The sequence below is a fragment of the Amphibalanus amphitrite genome, unplaced genomic scaffold, assembly GCF_019059575.1.
Source record: "Amphibalanus amphitrite isolate SeventyFive unplaced genomic scaffold, NRLGWU_Aamphi_draft 000740F_arrow, whole genome shotgun sequence".
NCBI classification, from domain to species: Eukaryota; Metazoa; Arthropoda; class Thecostraca; order Balanomorpha; family Balanidae; genus Amphibalanus; species Amphibalanus amphitrite.
Window position 1 is genome coordinate 314,827 of NW_024882234.1, and position 23,309 is coordinate 338,135.

At 51.4% G+C, this 23,309-nt stretch overlaps 1 protein-coding gene across 1 annotated transcript; it reads left to right on the plus strand.

Moving 5' to 3' along the window:
* Positions 1 to 264: 264 nt before the first annotated feature.
* LOC122365446 (mediator of RNA polymerase II transcription subunit 16-like) lies at positions 265 to 23,262 on the plus strand. The gene is made up of 14 exons (XM_043336644.1): positions 265 to 399; positions 11,332 to 11,481; positions 12,068 to 12,266; positions 12,461 to 12,590; positions 12,909 to 13,022; positions 13,367 to 13,692; positions 14,289 to 14,447; positions 14,844 to 15,054; positions 15,681 to 15,897; positions 16,282 to 16,612; positions 16,815 to 17,016; positions 21,714 to 21,826; positions 22,146 to 22,276; positions 22,939 to 23,262. The coding sequence occupies exons 1-14, from the start codon at positions 326 to 328 to the stop codon at positions 23,099 to 23,101; spliced, it is 2,520 nt and encodes an 839-aa protein (XP_043192579.1). The 5' UTR covers positions 265 to 325; the 3' UTR covers positions 23,102 to 23,262.
* Positions 23,263 to 23,309: the final 47 nt, after the last annotated feature.

Here is a 23,309-nt window from a genome sequence, read left to right on the forward strand (position 1 = left end):
TAAAAATACTTAAATATTTTGCTGTATCAAAAGTGATGATTTCATTTAAAATATGTTCGCATCTAGCATGTTCAATTTTTATTGTTATTAGTACGGAAATTAAATATTAAATAACGAAAATTCTATATTTTCTTGCCAAAAAAGCTTTGTGACGTCATGTAACTTAACAAATTTTATTGAATGCCTCAACTGCGCATTTTATGCATTTAAGTTACGACCTTCATTTTTGACAACATTTCATTTTCAATTGCTGCAGTGCGGAGACTGGGCGGTTGTCGTATTCGTGATTATTCGCGTATTGAAATAAATAAATGATATCTTATTCATGGATCTCATATATTCAGTTGGAACTACTCCAATTAGTTCTCGCAAGAGCAAGAATGCAGCAAATGTTGAAAGGTAACTATCAATAAAGCAGCTCCTGTTGTTGAGTGTTGCATATTTTTTATTGCTATGACTTGTTGTGAGTTTGACACTTGATCCGAGGGCTGTTCACTAGGGGTACCCATTTTTGGGTCAATTTTCCAAATTTTAGGTGGGGGTGGATTTTCCCATTATTTGGTCTATTCTGATTCCACCTGTGCCAAAAATACCGAAATCAAACGATTTCTAGGGGTCGCGAATTCAAAATGAAAATGCCAATTTTAGCGAAAAATAGACAAAAATAATGCTATTTAATTTTGAAACAAGATTACCATGCCAACAGGTTGGGGTCAATTTTCCCATTATTTGGCCTATTCTGATTCCATCTGTGCCAAAAATAACGAAGCCAAACGATTTTTGGGGGTCACGAATTCAAAATGAACATGTTAATTTTAGCAGAAAATAGACCGAATTAACATTGTCTTATGTTGGGACAAGGTTACCATGCCAACAGGTTGGGATCGATTTCATCATTATTTGCTCTGTTCTGGATCTATAGCAGTGACAGAAATAATGATATTAGACCACTTTTATGGGTCGCAAGCTTGCATTGGAGTTTTAATTTTAGTGGAAAATGATTTTATTTGAACGACTATAAATATGCAAAGCCAATGTGTTGCAGTGGTATTAATGACTGTTAAGACACCGTGCAACATTGCTTTAGTTGTATATTCGACGTGCAGCGGTAAAAGAGAGCACCAAAAATATCATTTTGGTCAATGAACAGCATATGCTCATTTACACTCACTCTGGCTTAGACCGTCATTAGTAGCTAAAGACCGCAACTCTTAGAACGAATGGCTATGTAGTCAGGAGGGCCAAAATCAGCGATCGAAGCTTTCTCATTGGGACCACCTAATTTTCAATGAGTCGTCTCATTCAGCAAAGGCAATGGCCGATCCCCAGGACATGAACATTGACCTATCGATACAATCTGGATTTGAGTGGCATTAAAAACCGTTACGGTATGTGACGATATAACTCGCATGCCGTATTTTAACGGAAATATGGCATGAAGTAGATAAACAAGTTATCAATTGCTTCTGTATATCTATACCGACATAAAAGCAGCACTAAGCTATGCCGGTATGCACGTCTGATGACCTTTGCCAATTCGCTAGCCGAACTCCCCGAGTCCCGGAGTTGCAGAGACAGCTGAGGGAGGGGCGCAAGCTTCACACCACCGTCGGGTGGCTGCTGTATGAGTGTAGCTTTGCCCCTGCCCCAAAAACACCCAAACCCGCACACAGCATGTGCGTTTGTGCATATGGAAAGGAAGCTGGCCAAGCACACCAAGGACGGTAACACCGAAACTCCATCCTCACCCCATTATGAAAGAAATATGGTTGCAATTTTGCTGATGACGGACAGCACTGGCCTGGCCGAACGCGTGCACGACTGCTCGTGACTCCAGTTCTGGGCATGTGCCACTCCTATACCAGCTGATGACTTGAGACGGGTGCAGATATCATGTTATGGAACCATGGTGCCTGGTGACGGCCGCTGCCAGCAGTATCCTTGCAAGATAACGGACCTTACACTGCACACTGCACTCTACAGGCTCAGTCCAAGCCCTCAGCTGATGCTGAACTGAAGTCGACGAATGTCATTGCTTAAAGCTGAAAATTAGGAAGGTGCCAAAGTCTAGACGGCTCAGCCAACTCCGAGGCAGAACCGTTTACTGACTCCTGGCATTGGCACGCACACTCCCTTATATGATGCGTCCTGGTATGTACCACCATACGGCCCATGCAGGATGAAAATATCCTACTACATTAGGTTCTTCAGACTCAGACGCTAAATAGGTACCTGAGATCACAAGTGATCTGTGCAAGAAGCTGTGAAAGGTCTTCGTCACATATCAACCATGCACGTATCAGCGCATGGCTAGTCGCGTGTGGTCGAATATGAACTCGTAAATGATCTGCAGTTGTATCGGAAACTCTTCCACAAGAACGGTGTGTATCTGTCTCCACTGAAGAAATGGAATAGTACGTACATGGTGGGCGTGGAAAGAATCGACGCTTTGAAGTTTATGTTTTCGGATTAGAAGTTGATATTTTTTGGTAGAACACCCAGATTTATCCTACTCTGTCTCAGAGGTCTATTACATCGTAGCCGTGAGCGATCAGGACTGCGTTTCTTGTGGAAGCATACGGTCAAAATGGTTTGATCGTTTTCTAATTACATGATTTGAAGTCTATTCGGAGCCATGATCTGTGAGATGTATCCTGAGCTTATTTGCACGGACACAAAGAGCCTGTCATGAACTGAGAGTGGCAACTGAAAGGTCACATTTTAATTTGACGTCACAGGTCATCAAAGGTCACCATTACAACTCATGACCTTCAAGAGGCAGAAGATATCAAAAATGATTACACGCTGACCAGAATGATACCAACAACAGGAGCAAAACATCCCGGGCCGGGATGTTTGCTCCTGTTGTTGGTCACCGGGATTCCCGGTTTCACCAAATGTTACAATATCGACATCGTAATGATCGCTATTATAGTAAAGCATTTAACCGGAACCACGTGATGGAGCACATCGATCTGGATGAAAAAGGAGCGCTCAATGACCCCTCAACCCGACTTTCAAAACAAAAACTTTGCCTTTAGTGTGATTTATTATCAGCGTAAAATAGGCATATTTCTAGGTAAATACGCAAATTTCAATCTCAATTCGCGACCCCTAAACCACCTTTGATTTCAATATTTTTGGCATCATTGGAATCACAAGCCGCGAAATAATGGGAAAAACCACCCCCACCCACAAATTTCCAAAATCGGGAAAAATGGGTACCCCTACTGTTCACGGGCCCTGTGTGCGGTCGGACCGCACACAGCCTCCAAGCTCCGCCCACTGCGTCCCTACCTACCCTATGTCAGCCTTCCGTCACCGCACACAGCAATCGTTGTGGCCGGTCGGGACTGGCCACAGCGGACCGTCCACCGCACGTAGCCGTGACGTCAGAATCGCCTACCCATCCCCTACCCCCACGCCTGCTGCACACATCGCACACACCGCACGCAGCAGTGTGCGGTGCCCGTGAACACCCCTCTGGATCACCATCACCATAGGCCTGCTCCACACTCGGCAGAATATTCGGTAAATGTCAAGTTTAAGTCCTAAGAAGATTTCATTGATTAATTTTACATATTTATACATTATTTGACATCCTGAATCCAAAAATGATACTCATATGTCTCGCAAATAAAAGAAAAAAACATAATCAAACCTGACCTAACCTTACCTACTTACCTATAACCTACCAACCTACAACCTACAAACCTACCCTAACCTAACCTAACCTACAAACCTACCTACCTACAACCTAAAACCTACAAACCTACAACCTAACCTAACCTAAAACCTAAAATTTTTGCTGTTTCATATTCGTATCAACAGCGTCACAATTGTAGTTACGTCTGTCAAACTAGCAGCGAGCAGCGAGCAGCGAGTCCAGCAGCGAGAAACGGGCCATCCCGATTTAGCTGAAATTTGGCTCACAGAGCCTTCTCAGCACGCTGATTCCGAAAATCATGGTCTCTAGGGTGGAAATATTGACCGTTCTCGAGATAGAACCCTCTAAAATTCTTACCACCCATGACCGGGCCATCCCGATTTGGCTGAAAATTGGCTCACAGAGCCTTCTCAGCACGCTGATTCCGAAAATCATGGTCTCTAGGGTGGAAATATTGACCGTTCTCGAGATAGAACCCTCTAAAGTTCTTACCACCCGTGACCGGGCCATCCCGATTTGGCTGAAAATTGGCTCACAGAGCCTTCTCAGCACGCTGATTCCGAAAATCATGGTCTCTAGGGTGGAAATATTGACCGTTCTCGAGATAGAACCCTCTAAAGTTCTTACCACCCATGACCGGGCCATCCCGATTTGGCTAAAAATTGGCTCACAGAGCCGTCTCAGCACGCTGATTCCGAAAATCATGGTCTCTAGGGTGGAAATATTGACCGTTCTCGAGATAGAACCCTCGCAGCGTGTCCAGCAGCGAGAAACGGGCCATCCCGATTTAGCTGAAATTTGGCTCACAGAGCCTTCTCAGCACACTGATTCCGAAAATCATGGTCTCTAGGGTGGAAATATTGACCGTTCTCGAGATAGAACCCTCTAAAGTTCTTACCACCCATGACCGGGCCATCCCGATTTGGCTGAAAATTGGCTCACAGAGCCTTCTCAGCACGCTGATTTCGAAAATCATGGTCTCTAGGGTGGAAATATTGACCGTTCTCGAGATAGAACCCTCTAAAGTTCTTACCATCCATGACCGGGCCATCCCGATTTGGCTGAAAATTGGCTCACAGAGCCTTCTCAGCACGCTGATTCCGAAAATCATGGTCTCTAGGGTGGAAATATTGACCGTTCTCGAGATAGAACCCTCTAAAGTTCTTACCATCCATGACCGGGCCATCCCGATTTGGCTGAAAATTGGCTCACAGAGCCTTCTCAGCACGCTGATTCCGAAAATCATGGTCTCTAGGGTGGAAATATTGACCGTTCTCGAGATAGAACCCTCTAAAATTCTTACCACCCATGACCGGGCCATCCCGATTTAGCTGAAAATTGGCTCACAGAGCCTTCTCAGCACGCTGATTCCGAAAATCATGGTCACTAGGGTGGAAATATTGACCGTTCTCGAGATAGAACCCTCTAAAGTTCTTACCACCCGTGACCGGGCCATCCCGATTTGGCTGAAAATTGGCTCACAGAGCCTTCTCAGCACGCTGATTCCGAAAATCATGGTCTCTAGGGTGGAAATATTGACCGTTCTCGAGATAGAACCCTCTAAAGTTCTTACCACCCATGACCGGGCCATCCCGATTTGGCTGAAAATTGGCTCACAGAGCCGTCTCAGCACGCTGATTCCGAAAATCATGGTCTCTAGGGTGGAAATATTGACCGTTCTCGAGATAGAACCCTCGCAGCGTGTCCAGCAGCGAGAAACGGGCCATCCCGATTTAGCTGAAATTTGGCTCACAGAGCCTTCTCAGCACACTGATTCCGAAAATCATGGTCTCTAGGGTGGAAATATTGACCGTTCTCGAGATAGAACCCTCTAAAGTTCTTACCACCCATGACCGGGCCATCCCGATTTGGCTGAAAATTGGCTCACAGAGCCTTCTCAGCACGCTGATTTCGAAAATCATGGTCTCTAGGGTGGAAATATTGACCGTTCTCGAGATAGAACCCTCTAAAGTTCTTACCATCCATGACCGGGCCATCCCGATTTGGCTGAAAATTGGCTCACAGAGCCTTCTCAGCACGCTGATTCCGAAAATCATGGTCTCTAGGGTGGAAATATTGACCGTTCTCGAGATAGAACCCTCTAAAGTTCTTACCATCCATGACCGGGCCATCCCGATTTGGCTGAAAATTGGCTCACAGAGCCTTCTCAGCACGCTGATTCCGAAAATCATGGTCTCTAGGGTGGAAATATTGACCGTTCTCGAGATAGAACCCTCTAAAATTCTTACCACCCATGACCGGGCCATCCCGATTTGGCTGAAAATTGGCTCACAGAGCCTTCTCAGCACGCTGATTCCGAAAATCATGGTCTCTAGGGTGGAAATATTGACCGTTCTCGAGATAGAACCCTCTAAAGTTCTTACCACCCGTGACCGGGCCATCCCGATTTGGCTGAAATTTGGCTCACAGAGCCTACTCAGCACGCTGATTCCGAAAATCATGGTCTCTAGGGTGGAAATATTGAGGGTTCTATCTCGAGAACGGTCAATATTTCCACCCTAGAGACCATGATTTTCGGAATCACCGTGCTGAGAAGGCTCTGTGAGCCAATTTTCAGCCAAATCGGGATGGCCCGGTCATGGGTGGTAAGAACTTTAGAGGGTTCTATCTCGAGAACGGTCAATATTTCCACCCTAGAGACCATGATTTTCGGAATCAGCGTGCTGAGAAGGCTTTGTGAGCCAATTTTCAGCCAAATCGGGATGGCCCGGTCATGGGTGGTAAGAACTTTAGAGGGTTCTATCTCGAGAACGGTCAATATTTCCACCCTAGAGACCATGATTTTCGGAATCAGCGTGCTGAGAAGGCTCTGTGAGCCAAATTTCAGCTAAATCGGGATGGCCCGTTTCTCGCTGCTGGACTCGCTGCGAGGGTTCTATCTCGAGAACGGTCAATATTTCCACCCTAGAGACCATGATTTTCGGAATCAGCGTGCTGAGAAGGCTCTGTGAGCCAATTTTCAGCCAAATCGGGATGGCCCGGTCATGGGTGGTAATAACTTTAGAGGGTTCTATCTCGAGAACGGTCAATATTTCCACCCTTGAGACCATGATTTTCGGAATCACCGTGCTGAGAAGGCTCTGTGAGCCAATTTTCAGCCAAATCGGGATGGCCCGGTCATGGATGGTAAGAACTTTAGAGGGTTCTATCTCGAGAATGGTCAATATTTCCACCCTAGAGACCATGATTTTCGGAATCAGCGTGCTGAGAAGGCTCTGTGAGCCAAATTTCAGCTAAATCCGGATGGCCCGTTTCTCGCTGCTGGACTCGCTGCGAGGGTTCTATCTCGAGAACGGTCAATATTTCCACCCAAGAGACAATGATTTTCGGAATCAGCGTGCTGAGAAGGCTTTGTGAGCCAATTTTCAGCCAAATCGGGATGGCCCGGTCATGGGTGGTAAGAACTTTAGAGGGTTCTATCTCGAGAACGGTCAATATTTCCACCCTAAAGACCATGATTTTCGGAATCAGCGTGCTGAGAAGGCTCTGTGAGCCAAATTTCAGCTAAATCGGGATGGCCCGTTTCTCGCTGCTGGACTCGCTGCGAGGGTTTTATCTCGAGAACGGTCAATATTTCCACCCTAGAGACCATGATTTTCGGAATCAGCGTGCTGAGAAGGCTCTGTGAGCCAATTTTCAGCCAAATCGGGATGGCCCGGTCATGGGTGGTAAGAACTTTAGAGGGTTCTATCTCGAGAACGGTCAATATTTCCACCCTTGAGACTATGATTTTCGGAATCACCGTGCTGAGAAGGCTCTGTGAGCCAATTTTCAGCCAAATCGGGATGGCCCGTTTCTCGCTGCTGGACTCGCTGCGAGGGTTCTATCTCGAGAACGGTCAATATTTCCACCCAAGAGACAATGATTTTCGGAATCAGCGTGCTGAGAAGGCTTTGTGAGCCAATTTTCAGCCAAATCGGGATGGCCCGGTCATGGGTGGTAAGAACTTTAGAGGGTTCTATCTCGAGAACGGTCAATATTTCCACCCTGGAGACCATGATTTTCGGAATCAGCGTGCTGAGAAGGCTCTGTGAGCCAAATTTCAGCTAAATCGGGATGGCCCGTTTCTCGCTGCTGGACTCGCTGCGAGGGTTCTATCTCGAGAACGGTCAATATTTCCACCCTAGAGACCATGATTTTCGGAATCAGCGTGCTGAGAAGGCTCTGTGAGCCAATTTTCAGCCAAATCGGGATGGCCTGGTCATGGGTGGTAAGAACTTTAGAGGGTTCTATCTCGAGAACGGTCAATATTTCCACCCTTGATACCATGATTTTCGGAATCACCGTGCTGAGAAGGCTCTGTGAGCCAATTTTCAGCCAAATCGGGATGGCCCGGTCATGGATGGTAAGAACTTTAGAGGGTTCTATCTCGAGAATGGTCAATATTTCCACCCTAGATACCATGATTTTCGGAATCAGCGTGCTGAGAAGGCTCTGTGAGCCAAATTTCAGCTAAATCCGGATGGCCCGTTTCTCGCTGCTGGACTCGCTGCGAGGGTTCTATCTCGAGAACGGTCAATATTTCCACCCAAGGGACAATGATTTTCGGAATCAGCGTGCTGAGAAGGCTTTGTGAGCCAATTTTCAGCCAAATCGGGATGGCCCGGTCATGGGTGGTAAGAACTTTAGAGGGTTCTATCTCGAGAACGGTCAATATTTCCACCCTAGAGACCATGATTTTCGGAATCAGCGTGCTGAGAAGGCTCTGTGAGCCAATTTTCAGCCAAATCGGGATGGCCCGGTCATGGGTGGTAAGAACTTTAGAGGGTTCTATCTCGAGAACGGTCAATATTTCCACCCTTGAGACTATGATTTTCGGAATCACCGTGCTGAGAAGGCTCTGTGAGCCAATTTTCAGCCAAATCGGGATGGCCCGTTTCTCGCTGCTGGACTCGCTGCGAGGGTTCTATCTCGAGAACGGTCAATATTTCCACCCAAGAGACAATGATTTTCGGAATTAGCGTGCTGAGAAGGCTTTGTGAGCCAATTTTCAGCCAAATCGGGATGGCCCGGTCATGGGTGGTAAGAACTTTAGAGGGTTCTATCTCGAGAACGGTCAATATTTCCACCCTGGAGACCATGATTTTCGGAATCAGCGTGCTGAGAAGGCTCTGTGAGCCAAATTTCAGCTAAATCGGGATGGCCCGTTTCTCGTTGCTGGACTCGCTGCGAGGGTTCTATCTCGAGAACGGTCAATATTTCCACCCTAGAGACCATGATTTTCGGAATCAGCGTGCTGAGAAGGCTCTGTGAGCCAATTTTCAGCCAAATCGGGATGGCCCGGTCATGGGTGGTAAGAACTTTAGAGGGTTCTATCTCGAGAACGGTCAATATTTCCACCCTTGAGACCATGATTTTCGATATCACCGTGCTGAGAAGGCTCTGTGAGCCAATTTTCAGCCAAATCGGGATGGCCCGGTCATGGGTGGTAAGAACTTTAGAGGGTTCTATCTCGAGAACGGTCAATATTTCCACCCTAGAGACCATGATTTTCGGAATCAGCGTGCTGAGAAGGCTCTGTGAGCCAAATTTCAGCTAAATCGGGATGGCCCGTTTCTCGCTGCTGGACTCGCTGCGAGGGTTCTATCTCGAGAACGGTCAATATTTCCACCCTAGAGACCATGATTTTCGGAATCAGCGTGCTGAGAAGGCTCTGTGAGCCAATTTTCAGCCAAATCGGGATGGCCCGGTCATGGGTGGTAAGAACTTTAGAGGGTTCTATCTCGAGAACGGTCAATATTTCCACCCTTGAGACCATGATTTTCGGAATCACCGTGCTGAGAAGGCTCTGTGAGCCAATTTTCAGCCAAATCGGGATGGCCCGGTCATGGGTGGTAAGAACTTTAGAGGGTTCTATCTCGAGAACGGTCAATATTTCCACCCTTGAGACCATGATTTTCGGAATCACCGTGCTGAGAAGGCTCTGTGAGCCAATTTTCAGCCAAATCGGGATGGCCCGGTCATGGGTGGTAAGAACTTTAGAGGGTTCTATCTCGAGAACGGTCAATATTTCCACCCTAGAGACCATGATTTTCGGAATCAGCGTGCTGAGAAGGCTCTGTGAGCCAATTTTCAGCCAAATCGGGATGGCCCGGTCATGGATGGTAAGAACTTTAGAGGGTTCTATCTCGAGAATGGTCAATATTTCCACCCTAGAAACCATGATTTTCGGAATCAGCGTGCTGAGAAGGCTCTGTGAGCCAATTTTCAACCAAATCGGGATGGCCCGGTCATGGATGGTAAGAACTTTAGAGGGTTCTATCTCGAGAACGGTCAATATTTCCACCCTAGAGACCATGATTTTCGGAATCAGCGTGCTGAGAAGGCTCTGTGAGCCAAATTTCAGCTAAATCGGGATGGCCCGTTTCTCGCTGCTGGACTCGCTGTTCGCTGCTCGCTGCTAGTTTGACAGACGTATTGTAGTTAGGACCTAAACTTGACATATACCGAATATTCTGCTGGTTGTGATATCACACCTCTGGCCAGACAGGAAAAAATGCATGCTATGCTGAATATGTCTGGTGTAGTGGCGGGATTGCGCCAAAAATGTTGGAGCCTGTCTGGCATTACTTCACTTATGCCAAATTCAGCACATAGGGGCTGCAGAATTATTCGGGGAGTGGCGGTCGCCAAATTTTTCAGCAAATGGTGATCACCAATTTTTAGGCACTATGGCCAATCTAGCAGCAGATTCGCCCTGAGGCCCCTGGGACATAGGTACTCTGCAGAGGCTAGTCTGCAAAGTATGGCAATAATGATGAGAACTTGTCGGTGCGAGCTTCTTTGGCTGGTGCTGAGTTGGTGCGGTGCAGTGTGGATTTAGTGTGGCACTGTGCAGATTTGGACTTGTTGTTGTGTAGTGTGGATTTAGTGGAGTGCTGTGTAGAATTAGCTTAGTGACAGGCCTGATAGACACGACAAGATGGATTAGGAAAATTGAAAAAAACATTGTTGGAAGCTGGAGCCTTGACATGTAATTCAGTGCACTCTCGGGTCTAAATGAAACATGAGTGTGTGGTGATTGGAATGGACTATGCCAGCGGCAAGCGCTGATGGTCATATCAATCATGCGGGTTGGCTGCAAGTTCGCACTGTTTCAAACTTGGGCCTTGGGTATATAGGGCCTTAGTTACAACACAAAACGCACCAGAGCCGGCTCTGCGAGGCGCCGGCAGTGCGATGAGCACGGCCGATGCAGAGATTCGGATGCAGAGATTCGAGATGTGCACGGCCGATTGGAGGGCCAGAAGATCGCCGCTCCGCCGCTTCAAGCAGTCAAATGTGAACGATTTATCGAGTATGTTCGTATCGGGTATGTAATATCATATCACATGTTTCAACGCTTGAAACCAGGAAAAGACTGCAAACGCGCGGCTAATGCGAGCCGACATACGCCGGATCGCGATTTCGGTCAAACATGATCTCGAAAAGTAGGTCACAGGTCAAAGTTCCTTCGGGTCAGGGTCATGAAATTTTCAGAGTAGGTGTAAAATTGACTAACGCAAGGGTACTGAAATGTTCGTCGCGATCGACCGCTTGTTACGCGAGTTATTCGCGAAAAACCGAGTGGGGAGGGCGTTTGCCTCCTCCCCCTACACGGGCGAGGGTTAACAACAGCTTATGTACGCTTCTGCCTGTTTCAGAGCACTGGGTGCAGAGAACCTGTGTCAGATCTCGTCTGGCAATGTGATAGCGTTCAGCGCCAGCGGCGGCCCGGAGGAGGGCCTGAACGTGGCGGCCCGTGGCTACCACGTGTTCGTGGCCGACCTCAACACCCCGTGGGATATACACTTGTGAGTGTTAACCGCACCGCACCTTTGCAGGTGTATGTCAGTGTTGAGAATAAACTCGGACCTTTTCCTTGTGTCTCTTGTTATGTTTTTTTTTATTCTATGCTATATTTTTATTATATATTTATATTTGCTGCGATGTTGCTATTAATTGCAACGTACATACATTATGATGGAATATTGTCCTTTTGTCCCCTATCTCATTGTAGTATAACTATGTGTTAAGGCCTGGCTACACTATGCGTTTTCTTCTTGCGTTTTTTTTTTGCGTGTTATCGTTCAAGAAAAAAGTTATAAATACTTTTACATTAGTTAAATACAAAAGGTAATATAACTCTTATATTAGGTAACTAAAATTTAACATGAAAAACATCGCAAAAACGTAATATCTTTTTTTCTAGAACGATGTTACGTAAAACCCGCAAACCCGCAAATACCGCACGCAGAAAATGCTTAGTGTAGCCAGGCCTTCATGCTATGCATAACTACTCAGACATGATTGAACCCAAATGTTAAGCATACCTGCCTGGCCTATCCCCACTCGCCGCCCCCGTCTGACCCGTCCCGTCTCGGCTGCCCGCTCTGTCAGAGTGTGGAGCGGCAGCTCGCCGGTCACCTGTCTGGAGTGGGACGCGGCCGGCACGCGGCTCCTGCTCGGACACGCCGACGGCTTGCTGCAGCTGCTCCAGAGTCCGGCTCACGTCATCAACAGCTGGCACTGCCTGCACTCGGTCCGCGCCGACAACGAGCACATCGTACAGGCCATCTTCTTCCACAACGGCAAAAAGGTAGTGTCTGAGCCAGCTACTACAACAAAGACCTCAGTTGACAGTCATTTATCAGATCAGATGCTGTTTAAGTCGTTTGCAGAACTTACCACATCTATGACAGGTTAATCGCACTGTCACTTGTAATTACATTTTGTTAATCCAGTTTGAAAACTTCTGAGAATGGATTTGATGTCTCGGTATGTCCTTTCCAGATCTCAATAGCCTCGGAGAAGAAGGACAGTTTTCTGTACAACGATAAGTTCCAGAACACCTTGTTTTGCCCGACCCTGCGCCATTTCGGCGGCCGCCCGACGGATGGGTTCATCGGACTGACGTCATCAGGTGCGTATGATTTGATAACATGGCACCATGCTGCGAGCACACACCTCTTAGGTACGTCTACCAGGCGGTACATGGGGCACATCGCTGTGACTCTCTGTAACCTTTGGTTGATGCTGCTCAGTGTTTGTGCTGAGATGAGATTTGGAGGGATTTGATCGTCATTGAACGTTCAAATGCTCCGTGTAGTGATTTCTTGTGGGTAAATTATCAATATATGCCTGACATACGATCACTGTTTCGAAGTTCAAAGGTACAATTATTGTGTTTGATTGCATTTCAAAGCCAATCGCTGATTCTTTTATCACATATTTTCTGCAGGTCTTTTGGCTGTGTGCGCGCTCAACGGTAATGGGTCGGAAGCAACCTTCAAGAAGTTCGAACTGTCGAAGCGCCGTAGCTTTGTGAAGTTTGCCAGCATGGCGTATTCCAAAAGTAAGTGGCTCCTTTCCTTGCTACACGGTTTCATATGATCAAGGGGCTGACTGCGTGTGACCCTTTTTCTTTTATTATTGTACGACGCGCTGTAACATAAGCGTTAACTTCTTTGTACTGATAAAATCAACACTGACATAGACCTCTGTACATCGAGGTATACCGTGGCCTATGCTGTTGGCTATGTAATTGTATGCTGTGTAAAATGATGACTGATTCTGACCTATACAGAATATGAATGGTCTCTTACCGCAGTGCCGTCTTGTGTGACTGTCTCTGACCTCGCCGGTGACCGGTCTGTTGTTCTGGCCCGTCGCGTCTGACCCTTGGCGCCCGTGTTTCAGACGGCGACGTGCTGGTGGCGTGCTCGGCCGGTCTGCCGGACGCGCCCGTCACCTGCCACCAGGTGTCGCTGCGCCAGACGCTCTCGGAACTGTGTGCCGACGTGCAGCAGCTGTCCAGCGTGTACCTGGACTGCGGCGCCCAGGCCGACTCGGGCATGCAGGCGGTGGCCTGTGTGCGCCACCTGCACAAGGAGGACGCCAGCCAGCTGCTGGTGGCCGCAGCCGGAGACGGCGGCGGCGTGCTGGAGCTCTGGCAGCTCGGCGAGGTGCCCGTCAGCTTCGGACAGATCTTCAAACACTTCTCCGGCTCAGAACCGCGCGTGCAGGTGGGAGCGGTGGCCGGTGGGCGGGTGTAGTGCAGGCGGGGGTCGGCGGGGATGCGTCGGTAGGTAGGGCAGCAGCCGTTTGTCAGCTGTAAGGAGTCAGTATGCATTGGGGAGTAGGCAGCTGACAGGTACTGGGAGCGGTGATAGCTGGCTGTCCGGCCGGCTGGTGTGTTGTCTGTCCGGCTGGTGTGTTGTCTGTCCGGCCGGTGTGTTGCCTGTCGCGGCGGTGGCTGGCTGTCCGGCTGGTGCGCTGTCTGTCGCGGCGGTGGCTGGCTGTCTGGCTGGTGTTTTGTCTGTCGCGGCGGTGGCTGGCTGTCCGGCTGGTGTGTTGTCTGTCGCGGCGGTGGCTGGCTGTCCGGGTGGTGTGTTGTCTGTCGCGGCGGTGGCTGGCTGTCCGGCCGATGTGTTGACTGTCCGGCCGGCGGTGGCTGGCTGTCCGGCCGGTGTGTTGACTCTCCGGCCGGTGTGTTGACTCTCCGGCTGGTGTGCTGTCTGTCGCGGCGGTGGCTGGCTGTCCGGCTGGTGTGTTGACTGTCCGGCCGGTGCGCTGTCTCCCGGTGGATGTGTGACCGCCGTCTCGGCTCTCCCTGCCTCAGACGTGGCTCAAGTCGGCGTCCTACCAGTCGCAGCGGCCGCTCTCCTCTGTGGGCACGGCTCGGGTGTGTCTGCAGGACGGCGGTCTGCCGGCGCCGCCCATCGTGGCCACGACGGCCGACGGCGGCATCGTCAGCCTGCACCGTGACACCATGTCGCAGGTCAGTGACAGTGTGACACAGGTCAGTGGTACTGTGACACAATGGCTCAGGTCAGCGACAGTAGCATAGTTCAGTGACATCACGACACACTGTTCAAGCCCACTGTATTCATGCGACATACCACGCGACACCCGTCAGAGATACATAACAATAAAGGCATCACGATACTGAGTTTCGACATCATCGTCATTCTTCGCTTGAGTTAGAAACACAATGCTTGACAGTTATCGCAATAGCAAACTTTGGCATGATAGAAATATCTTTAAAATGTCTTTAGGGTGTCGCCTCATTTACGTTTTCGTGTCGTGCTAGGTGTTGCCGTTGTTACGGACGCTGACGCGGTCCCCTGCCCCAGCTGTGACGCCAGTGCTGACCCTCGGTCCTTCCCTCGGTCAGATGGCGATGGGGTGCGCGGAGCCGGCGCCGCGGCCGGCCGGCGAGCCGCCGCTGAAGCTGGCCCGCTCGGCGGCGGCGGCGGCGGCGGCGGCGGCCGACGCCGGGGTGCGTCTGACGGACGTGGCGCTCACCTCTGCTGGGCACCTGGCGGCGGCTGTGGACGACCGCGGACAGCTCTACCTGTACAGGGTGGGCGCCGCCGCCGACCCAGGTCAGTCGCCCCGAGAGCGAGCGTAGGCTGAGAGCCGCCAGTCGGGGCACAGGAATGTCGGAGAGGCGCTTTTGTTTAAACTTTTGTATTACGGTCGCCAGTTTTTGCACTAGTTTCGGTTTCATAATCATGTGTTATCAGAGTATCGTTTTGAAAGCGGGAAATATGCTACACTCACCGACATAGCTTGTTTCTGCTACGCATGTTGTGCGATCCCGTGTCCAGGCCACCTGTCGGTCATCTCATTGGTTGTAGTTCTCCGGACGTCGCGAGGCGGACTGTCGGTGGTCCGTTTGACCTGGTCCTCTGATCCCCAGGTGGTCTGTCGGTGATCTCGTATGACCTGGTCCTCTCCAATCCCCAGTCGGTCTGTTGGCTGTCCCTCAGGCGGTCTGTCGGTGGCCCGTTTGACCCTTATCCTCCGCTCCTCAGGCGGCCTGTCGGTGGCCCCTCAGGCGGTGTGTCGGTGGCCCGTTTGACCCTTATCCTCCGCTCCTCAGGCGGCCTGTCGGTGGCCCCTCAGGCGGTGTGCCGGTGGTGCCTCAGGCGGTGTGTCGGTGGCCCCTCAGGCGGTCCCTCAGGCGGTGTGTCGGTGGCCCGTTTGACCCTTATCCTCCGCTCCTCAGGCGGCCTGTCGGTGGTCTCGTCGCTGGTCCTGCAGCTGGAGTACTACATGGTGACCGGCCTGGACGTGTGGGACCTGCTGGTCGGACTGCGCTTCCACCTGTCGGGCGGCCTGGAGTCGGTCTGCGAGACTCTGGCCGACACGTTTCACCGCCAGCCGGGGCCCGTGCAGCAGTACTACTACGTCCGACATATGGCCATCAAAACGTCACTCTACAGGTACGGTACCTGCAGGGGCCGAGAGCACCAGCGACTCGGATAATTGAAGGGTTTGCTAGGTTTCAGCGGCAGTGTGATATGGATTGTTTTTTCACGATCGATGGCAGCACAAGTCAACTTCCTTGCCATCGATCGTGAATAAAACTCAATCATGTCTGATTATTTACATGGATTGTTTTGTCATGATAGGTGTTCTCGTACTCACTTCTGGTAATGCTGTGGAACCGATGCCATATTATTCTGACCATCCAATTCCTCCTGCCTCTGAGTTACCGTCTACTAATCTTCCGGGCCGGCTGCCGCCCTCTGTAACATTGACCCCGCCCCACTGAATACTGACTTGTGCGAGAGCTGGCCTCTGACCCCGGACCGTCGACCCGTCAGGCTGCTGCCGTCGGGCAGTCGGCGCGTCACCGACAACAACGCGCTGCTGATGCTGCGCTGTGTGGCCTCGGCGTTCCGCGCTTTGCTGCGGCCCACCGAGTCGTCCCTGTCCACCTCGGGCGGCGACGGCGAGCCCAGCGAGTCGCTGACGGCCTTCATGGCCAGCAACCTGGCCACCGAAATCGACAAGGTACTGCTGGCGCACCCGAAGGAGGGCGACCCGGGCTCGGCGGACGCGGCCTCGCTGGCGCAGCTGCAGCACCTGGCCCAGTGGGTGGCCGACCTCTGTCTGCAAAGCATCGCCGCGCTCACCGACGGACGGCACAAACAGGTGAGACGGCCGTCCGCGTGTCGAGGTGCTAGGCTGCTTCAGTGAACGGTGACAGGATGTCAGCTGGGCTGGCCGTCCAAGGAGTTGGGTGCCTTAGTGGGCAGTACCAGCTCAACTGTTTATCTAACGTCACTCGACGCTACAGTCTGCTGACCTGACCTGACCTGACCTGATCTGACGTGACCTGACCTGACCGCCGCAGGTGGCGGTGCTGCGGGAGCGGCAGAGCCTGCTGCTGCTGCGCGAGCTGCTGGTGATGATCCGGCGGTGGGGCGCCGTGCGGCCCGCCTGTCTGCCCGTGTTCCACCGCGGCGGCGAGCACACGGATGTGATCGCGCTCCTCTTCAAACTGCTCACCAAACTGCTGGGCATGCACTCGGCCGAGCCGGACGAGGCGCTTATCAGTGAGTACTCTAACTGCCGGGGGCTCGGCTAGGGGGAACGGTTGAGCTTAACGTTGCATGCTTGAATGGTGACGGGTTGTGGTTGAATGCATGGGAAGTGTTATTTAGATAAAAACGTCCCTGTCCTGTTCGCCTATTTTGGTATCAATTCCTGAGATTAGATTAATGGTAATTAACTGACGGATTTTAATATGCATATTAATTAACTTTATCGCACACACTGAATAGTCGAGACATAGTCATAAGAGACACATAAGTGGTACTCTTTCGATTCGGTATGGAACAAAACATTCCATCAATTATATCTGCTACACATCCTGATCCATTATACTGTATGCTGGTGTTGGCCGTTGAAAACCGACAAAGGTTACGTTTTCCCGAAGGAAGTCTTAAGGAAAATATTGCAAAAAAGTTGATTATTACCATACATCGCTTTGGAAGCTAGAGTACTGCGAACCGGGCTGCTATTGTTAGCAAATCGCATAGGTACCTGCTTTTTTCTTTTTTGCGAAATGAGATGACACGTCAATGACTCAATACTATGGGCTGCGATTCGGCGCCGATGTCCCTTGATTTGATGGACATTTCGCGTAGCTTTACCGATGGACAACTTGCTAATGGGCGCACTCCTCCGATATTGGTGGCATGTCCAGCACGTAAATTGTATGTACTGAAGCCCGCTTGCTGGTTTGATCAACGAAATGGCGCAGACGAGCGAAGACAATCAGGTACGAATTGTTTATACTTCGCACCCTACCGCTGCACACATTTCGCTGCGGCGCATTTCTTTTCCCTGGAAAACACGGTTCAGTCACGTCATCAGTGTTGTTTTTCGTGGCCGATTGCCGTCGTCTTACTACCCACACGTGCCAGATACCGAATGACCGTAGTCGAAATTAGAGTACTATCCATCTCATCGCCATTAGCGGCAATGAAAACACGGTCCGTGCCGGTGGTTATCGAACTGAAATCGGCTGGTCGGTGCGGCGGCGGCGTGTCTTGTACCGGGCCGTGATTAATGTGGTCGTATCTGTCAATCCGGCGATGTGTTGGTCGGTGTGTGCCGTGTGGGCGGGCGGGCCCGTCGTCGGCTGGGTATCGGTGGAGTGGACAGGCGGCGTCGGCTGCTGACGGGCCGGGTCTGCTGCGGAGTGTTCGCCACAGACAGGCGACTGCCGCCGCGCCGTCCGCACCGAGCACCGCTGACGGGCAGTGCGAGCGGTCTGAGCGGTCCGGTCCTGCTCCGTTCCGTCACAGCCTGGTCCGGTGACCGCTGCCCAGCCATGGCCTCCCTATCCCTGCTGTCCCCGCCGCTGCTCCTGCTGCTGCTGCTGTGGGCAGCCGGCGGCCGGGCGGAGATCACCTCCGCTCGTCTGCTGCCGCGCGAGCTGACCCGGCAGCGCCCGGTGGGCGGCCCGCTGAGAGGGCTCAGCCTCGTCCAGTGCGCGGCCGCCTGTCTGCGCAGTCCCAACTGCACGGCGGTGCTGCCCACGGGCGGCGGCGGCTGCAGCCTGCTGGAGGCGGCGCTGGACCAGTCGGGCGGCGTCACCGGCCTGCAGCTGCGCCGGCCCGTGGTCTGCCCGGCCGGCTGGGCCGAGGGCCAGCGCGGCTGCTACGTCCGCTCAGAGTCCAGCGCGCGCGCCGACCTGGCCGACCTGGAGTGTCTGCTGCTGGACGCCCGCTCGCGGATCGTCTCGATCGGCGGCGCTGCCGAGCAGGACTTCATCATCGCGGCGCTGCCGGTGGACGCCGACATGGTGATCGGCCTGCAGAGGAGCTCCGTGGAGCTGCCCTGGGTCTGGGCCGGCGGCGAGCCCGTCACTTTCCTGCCCTTCAAGAGCGACGAGCCCAAGGACGACGACGACCGACTGTACGTCTTCATGGAGAAGACCGGCGGCTGGAAGACCAAGAAGCCCAGCGACAAGGCCCGCTTCATCTGTCAGATCCCGTTCTGAGCGGCTAGTGGCGGGATCAGCCGTTCGGAAGGTTGACGAGTTGCGCAGGAAATGACAGTCCTTTCTTTGACGATTAATGTTTAGCAGTGCGTGTTTAGAAGGATATGCTGAAATATCTGTACTGAGCTTGAATACATGAACAGAGGTTTGTCGATGATACGCACCTTTTTGTAGAGGAGCTTGAAAGCATATGGTTGTATGTACGAATCGACAATATAAATCGGCAAATGCGCATCTATCTATGTACGATGAATTGTTTCACCCGATTCATCTTACTTCCGATTTCAGCTGGGAAATGCTACTTACCACGCATGCTTACAATATGCTACTTACCATATGCGTGCTTACAAGCACACTGTCATCAATTTTCAGCAGTGGTAATTCACAGTGGCCGATGGTCAGTGTCACCTTCCCCGAATCGTTAGTGATTTATCCAACTCCGCCCGTGTACGCATTGTTTGGCATTGTGTCGTATTGCTTAGTTCTGTCCAACAAAATAAATCATGGCTTTCACTGTATTTGTTGAAAGAGAACAGCCTTGAATCCACAGGTCAATGGTTCAAAGTTGAAAGCCTCACACTGGTCACACCAGGCGCCAACGCAGATTTTGCGGACGCGGTGATGCGCACGTCCTCCTAAAGACCGTCTTGCCGGCTGGGTATGGGTCTGGCTAGGGTTTTACAGCAGGGGAAGGGCCGCTTGGTGCCTCACATTATTGTTCTCTAGAACAGCAGTCGCTGAATTCCAGTGTTCATTGAGCATTTCAACCGACGGTGTTTTGATGTTGCCTGTAATTGTTTGTTCAAGAGTTTGGAGCCCCACAATTTCATTGTTGAATTTAATTTCTTCGGTGGGCCGTTGACCCTCAGCGACCGGCACTGCACTATTAATAGTTTGCACAGGCGACTTTGATATAATTAGGCAACATTATGCCCAAGGCTACCCAGCTGACAACCACTCATTTGGAGATGATTGAACTTTGTCATCCTGTCATCTGCTAGCACCAATACCGTTTCCAACAACTAATTAAGTAGAGAAAGAATATATTATGTCCCAACGAATAACCATAATAAATCAAATGTTTATCATTACAATCACAAAATATAACCATGAAGCTTTCGTTATGAAAATACCTTGGGTCGCCTTAAACAAAAGGAAAGTCAGAAATCTCAGAAATAGATATTTCCGAATTCCGACCTCCTTTTCGTGTATACAGTGACCAAGGTATTTTCACGCCGAAAATGCTGTGTGCGATTTGTTATAATATGCTTTAGGGATTTGATCTATTATTGTTACATATCACTCATAGATGCACTACATATGCATATTATGTCATGCAGTGTACACGCACCTGTTGAGCATTGAAACGATGATTCGACCTGTTATACCCCGCGAATTTTGATCTTGACTTGCGATGATGGATCGATAACAGAACATCAGAACATAATACAACATTAGGAAATGTGCAAACTTCGAACCGCTATGGAATCACAATCAAACCTTTCTGAACTAAGCGCTCACGCTACCTCTCCTCGCGCACCCGACTTTGAAAGGGATTATGTAGGAAAGCTCATCCATGACCTAGGTCAGCCCAGTGGCGCGGGAACCGGGGGGGGGGGGGCTAGCGGGGGCTGAGCCCCTCCAACTTTTCGGCTGGGGGGCTTGTAATGTATTTGAGCCCCCCCCCCCCCCCCCCAGCTGGAGGAATCGAAATCGGAAATCTACCAACATAATTTCATAGATTCATACATAGGCGCGGGAACCGGGGGAGGGGGCAGAGGGGGAAGCTTGCCCCCACAACTCTGGGGCCGTGGGGGCGGTGCCCCACAACTTTTCATGAGGCCAGGAACCGTTGGGGCAGCTTGTCCTCCCCAAATTAGGGGCTGTGGGCCACAAAGGAAGAAAGCATGTAAGTGAAAAATCCACCTCTTTCACTGGCTCGGCAACTCATTGGCAGATTAAAACCTTTATTCCAGGTTGCCAAAACGGCAGTTTCTTCACTCAGCTGAGACGGAATACCTCACTTTTTTGCAAATATTTTCGTTTTTTTTTTCGTTGAAAAGGCCAAGGTCTGAAAAATAAGTGGCCTAAAACCGGTGAGAAAACTAGATTTGGGGGTACCCTAGGTTGATCTCTATTATGGTTGAGCCCCTCCCCCCCCCCCCAGTCTTGAAGAAGTTCCCGCGCCACTCGGTCAGCCGTTCCGTCGTTTCCATCCTGAGGATAGTCGAATTACTCTCCTCCACGCCTCCACCCCCTGTTCCGGGTGTGACGAACAAATTTATTCTATGCAGAATAAAGTTCCGGGTGTGACGAACAAATTTATTCTATGCAGAAAGCCCACGCAGAAAGCTCCCCTAGGAGCACTCCCGTAGCCGGGTGCGGTGACCGTCAGGGGGTTGGGTGGCCCGTCCCTTTGGACGAGCTCAGCCCCGACGGCTCACTAGGGTGCCCGCCCAAACCAATGTCTACCCCTAATTCTTATCATGCTTCCGGCTCTGGAATGATCTTGTTAGAGCAAAAGGGCCTAACCAATCCAAAAAAGGAAATCATCTGGGTACTGTAAAAGCTTGTGGCGAACATCTTCCTGATGTGTTAACGGAAAACGATGTTTTTTTCGTCTGCCGTGTCGATGAAAAGTACCTACCTGTGGACTGATGCGCACACCGCCACTGGTTTTAACTGCTGTCGTCCGTACTTCACTTCTGTGACTCTGACTGTCACCGCGTGCTGTGCACACAGACGAGTTTTCGCTGCTGCCATCTCCGGGCCTGGCCGAGCACTGGTCTCTAGACCTGCCGGCGCGTGGCGTACTGGCCGTCAGCGCCACCGGTGCCAGCACCGCCGTCAGACACGTGAGTGGGCGACTGGGCCGGGCGGAGATGCGTGGGGTCGGCGCTGGACCGGGCGGAGATGCGTGGGTCGGCGCTGGGATACGAGTCGGGGTTTGGGAGACATAGTATGAGTTGATCCGCGCTGAACCGGCGCGAGAGGTGACACCTCGCCGCGGGACCGATGTTACACGGTCCATATAGCTGGAATCAATAAGCGGCCTGGTTCCGGATCGTGGACATAGTTATCACGTAATTGCCCTCCTCTGTTACATTCAGTTACCTAGACATCCGGAGTCGCTCGTTCGACTTTGCTTTGTAATCGGTCTGTATCTGTCCACAGTACTGTTTTTACGACTCGGAGGGCGCCGAGAGTCCCACCAGCCACCGGCGACACCAGGATAATTACACGGTGGACGCTCTGCGCTACCTGCGCCTGGGCGCGCGGCCCAGCAGTCTCAAACAGTGCACCAGGTCAGCCATTGGCCCGCGGATGTCTTCTGTGCCGAGTTATTGTCCGAGACAGATGTCTTCTGTGCTGGCAGCGGTCTGTGATGTGTCTGTGTTAACTGGTCTGTTGTAGACAGGTGTGCATTTGTTGATTACCACGCATGTGTCGACAGCCGTTTATCCATTTGTGTGGACACTGGACAGCCGTGTATCCATCCGTGTCGACTTGGGTGTGTGCCGCTGACAGTAACTTGTCTGAGCCCACCATTGACAGGTGTCTGTGCCCGCTGCTGTCAGCTAACTGTGCCTTCCGCCGGCAGTGTCTGTGCCCGCCCCTGACGGATGTCTGTGCCCGCCACTGACAGGTTGTCTGAGCCCACCATTGACGGTTGTCTGTGCCCGCCCCTGACAGTTGTGTGTGACCGCCACTGACATGTTGTCTCCGCCCGCCGCTGACGGTTGTCTGTGCCCGCCGCCGGCAGTGTCTGTGCCCGCCGCTGACAGTTGTCTGTGCCCGCCACTGACAGGTTGTCTGTGGCCGCCCCTGACAGTTGTCTGTGCCCGCCCTTGACGGTTGTCTCCGCCCGCCGCTGACGGTTGTCTGTGCCCGCCGCCGGCAGTGTCTGTGCCCGCCCCTGACAGTTGTCTGTGCGCGCCCCTGACAGTTTTGTGCCCGCCCCTGACAGGTGTCTGGCCGTCACGTCGGCTCGCTCGTCGGAGCAGCTCTCGCAGGTGAAGAGCACACCAGTGACGCGCGCCTGGGACCAGCGCTGGACGCGCGCCTGCCTCTGCGGCGGCCATTGGGCGCTGCAGGGACCCCGGCTCACGGGCCGCGCCCGCGCCGCCTGAGACTGCGTCCCCATCCCAATACAGACAAAACCGAGGCGCATCAGCACGGCAAAGGTGAAGTGTTGCGATGTAGCCGCCACCGTGTATGTAAAGCAGTCTTGCGGACTTGCTGTTTATTTGTCCATTGTGTATTTAATGTATGCAGCGATTGTTGAAATGATTTGCGTAGCGTACGACCGGTAGAAAATGGAAGCTCCCATGCGAAGAA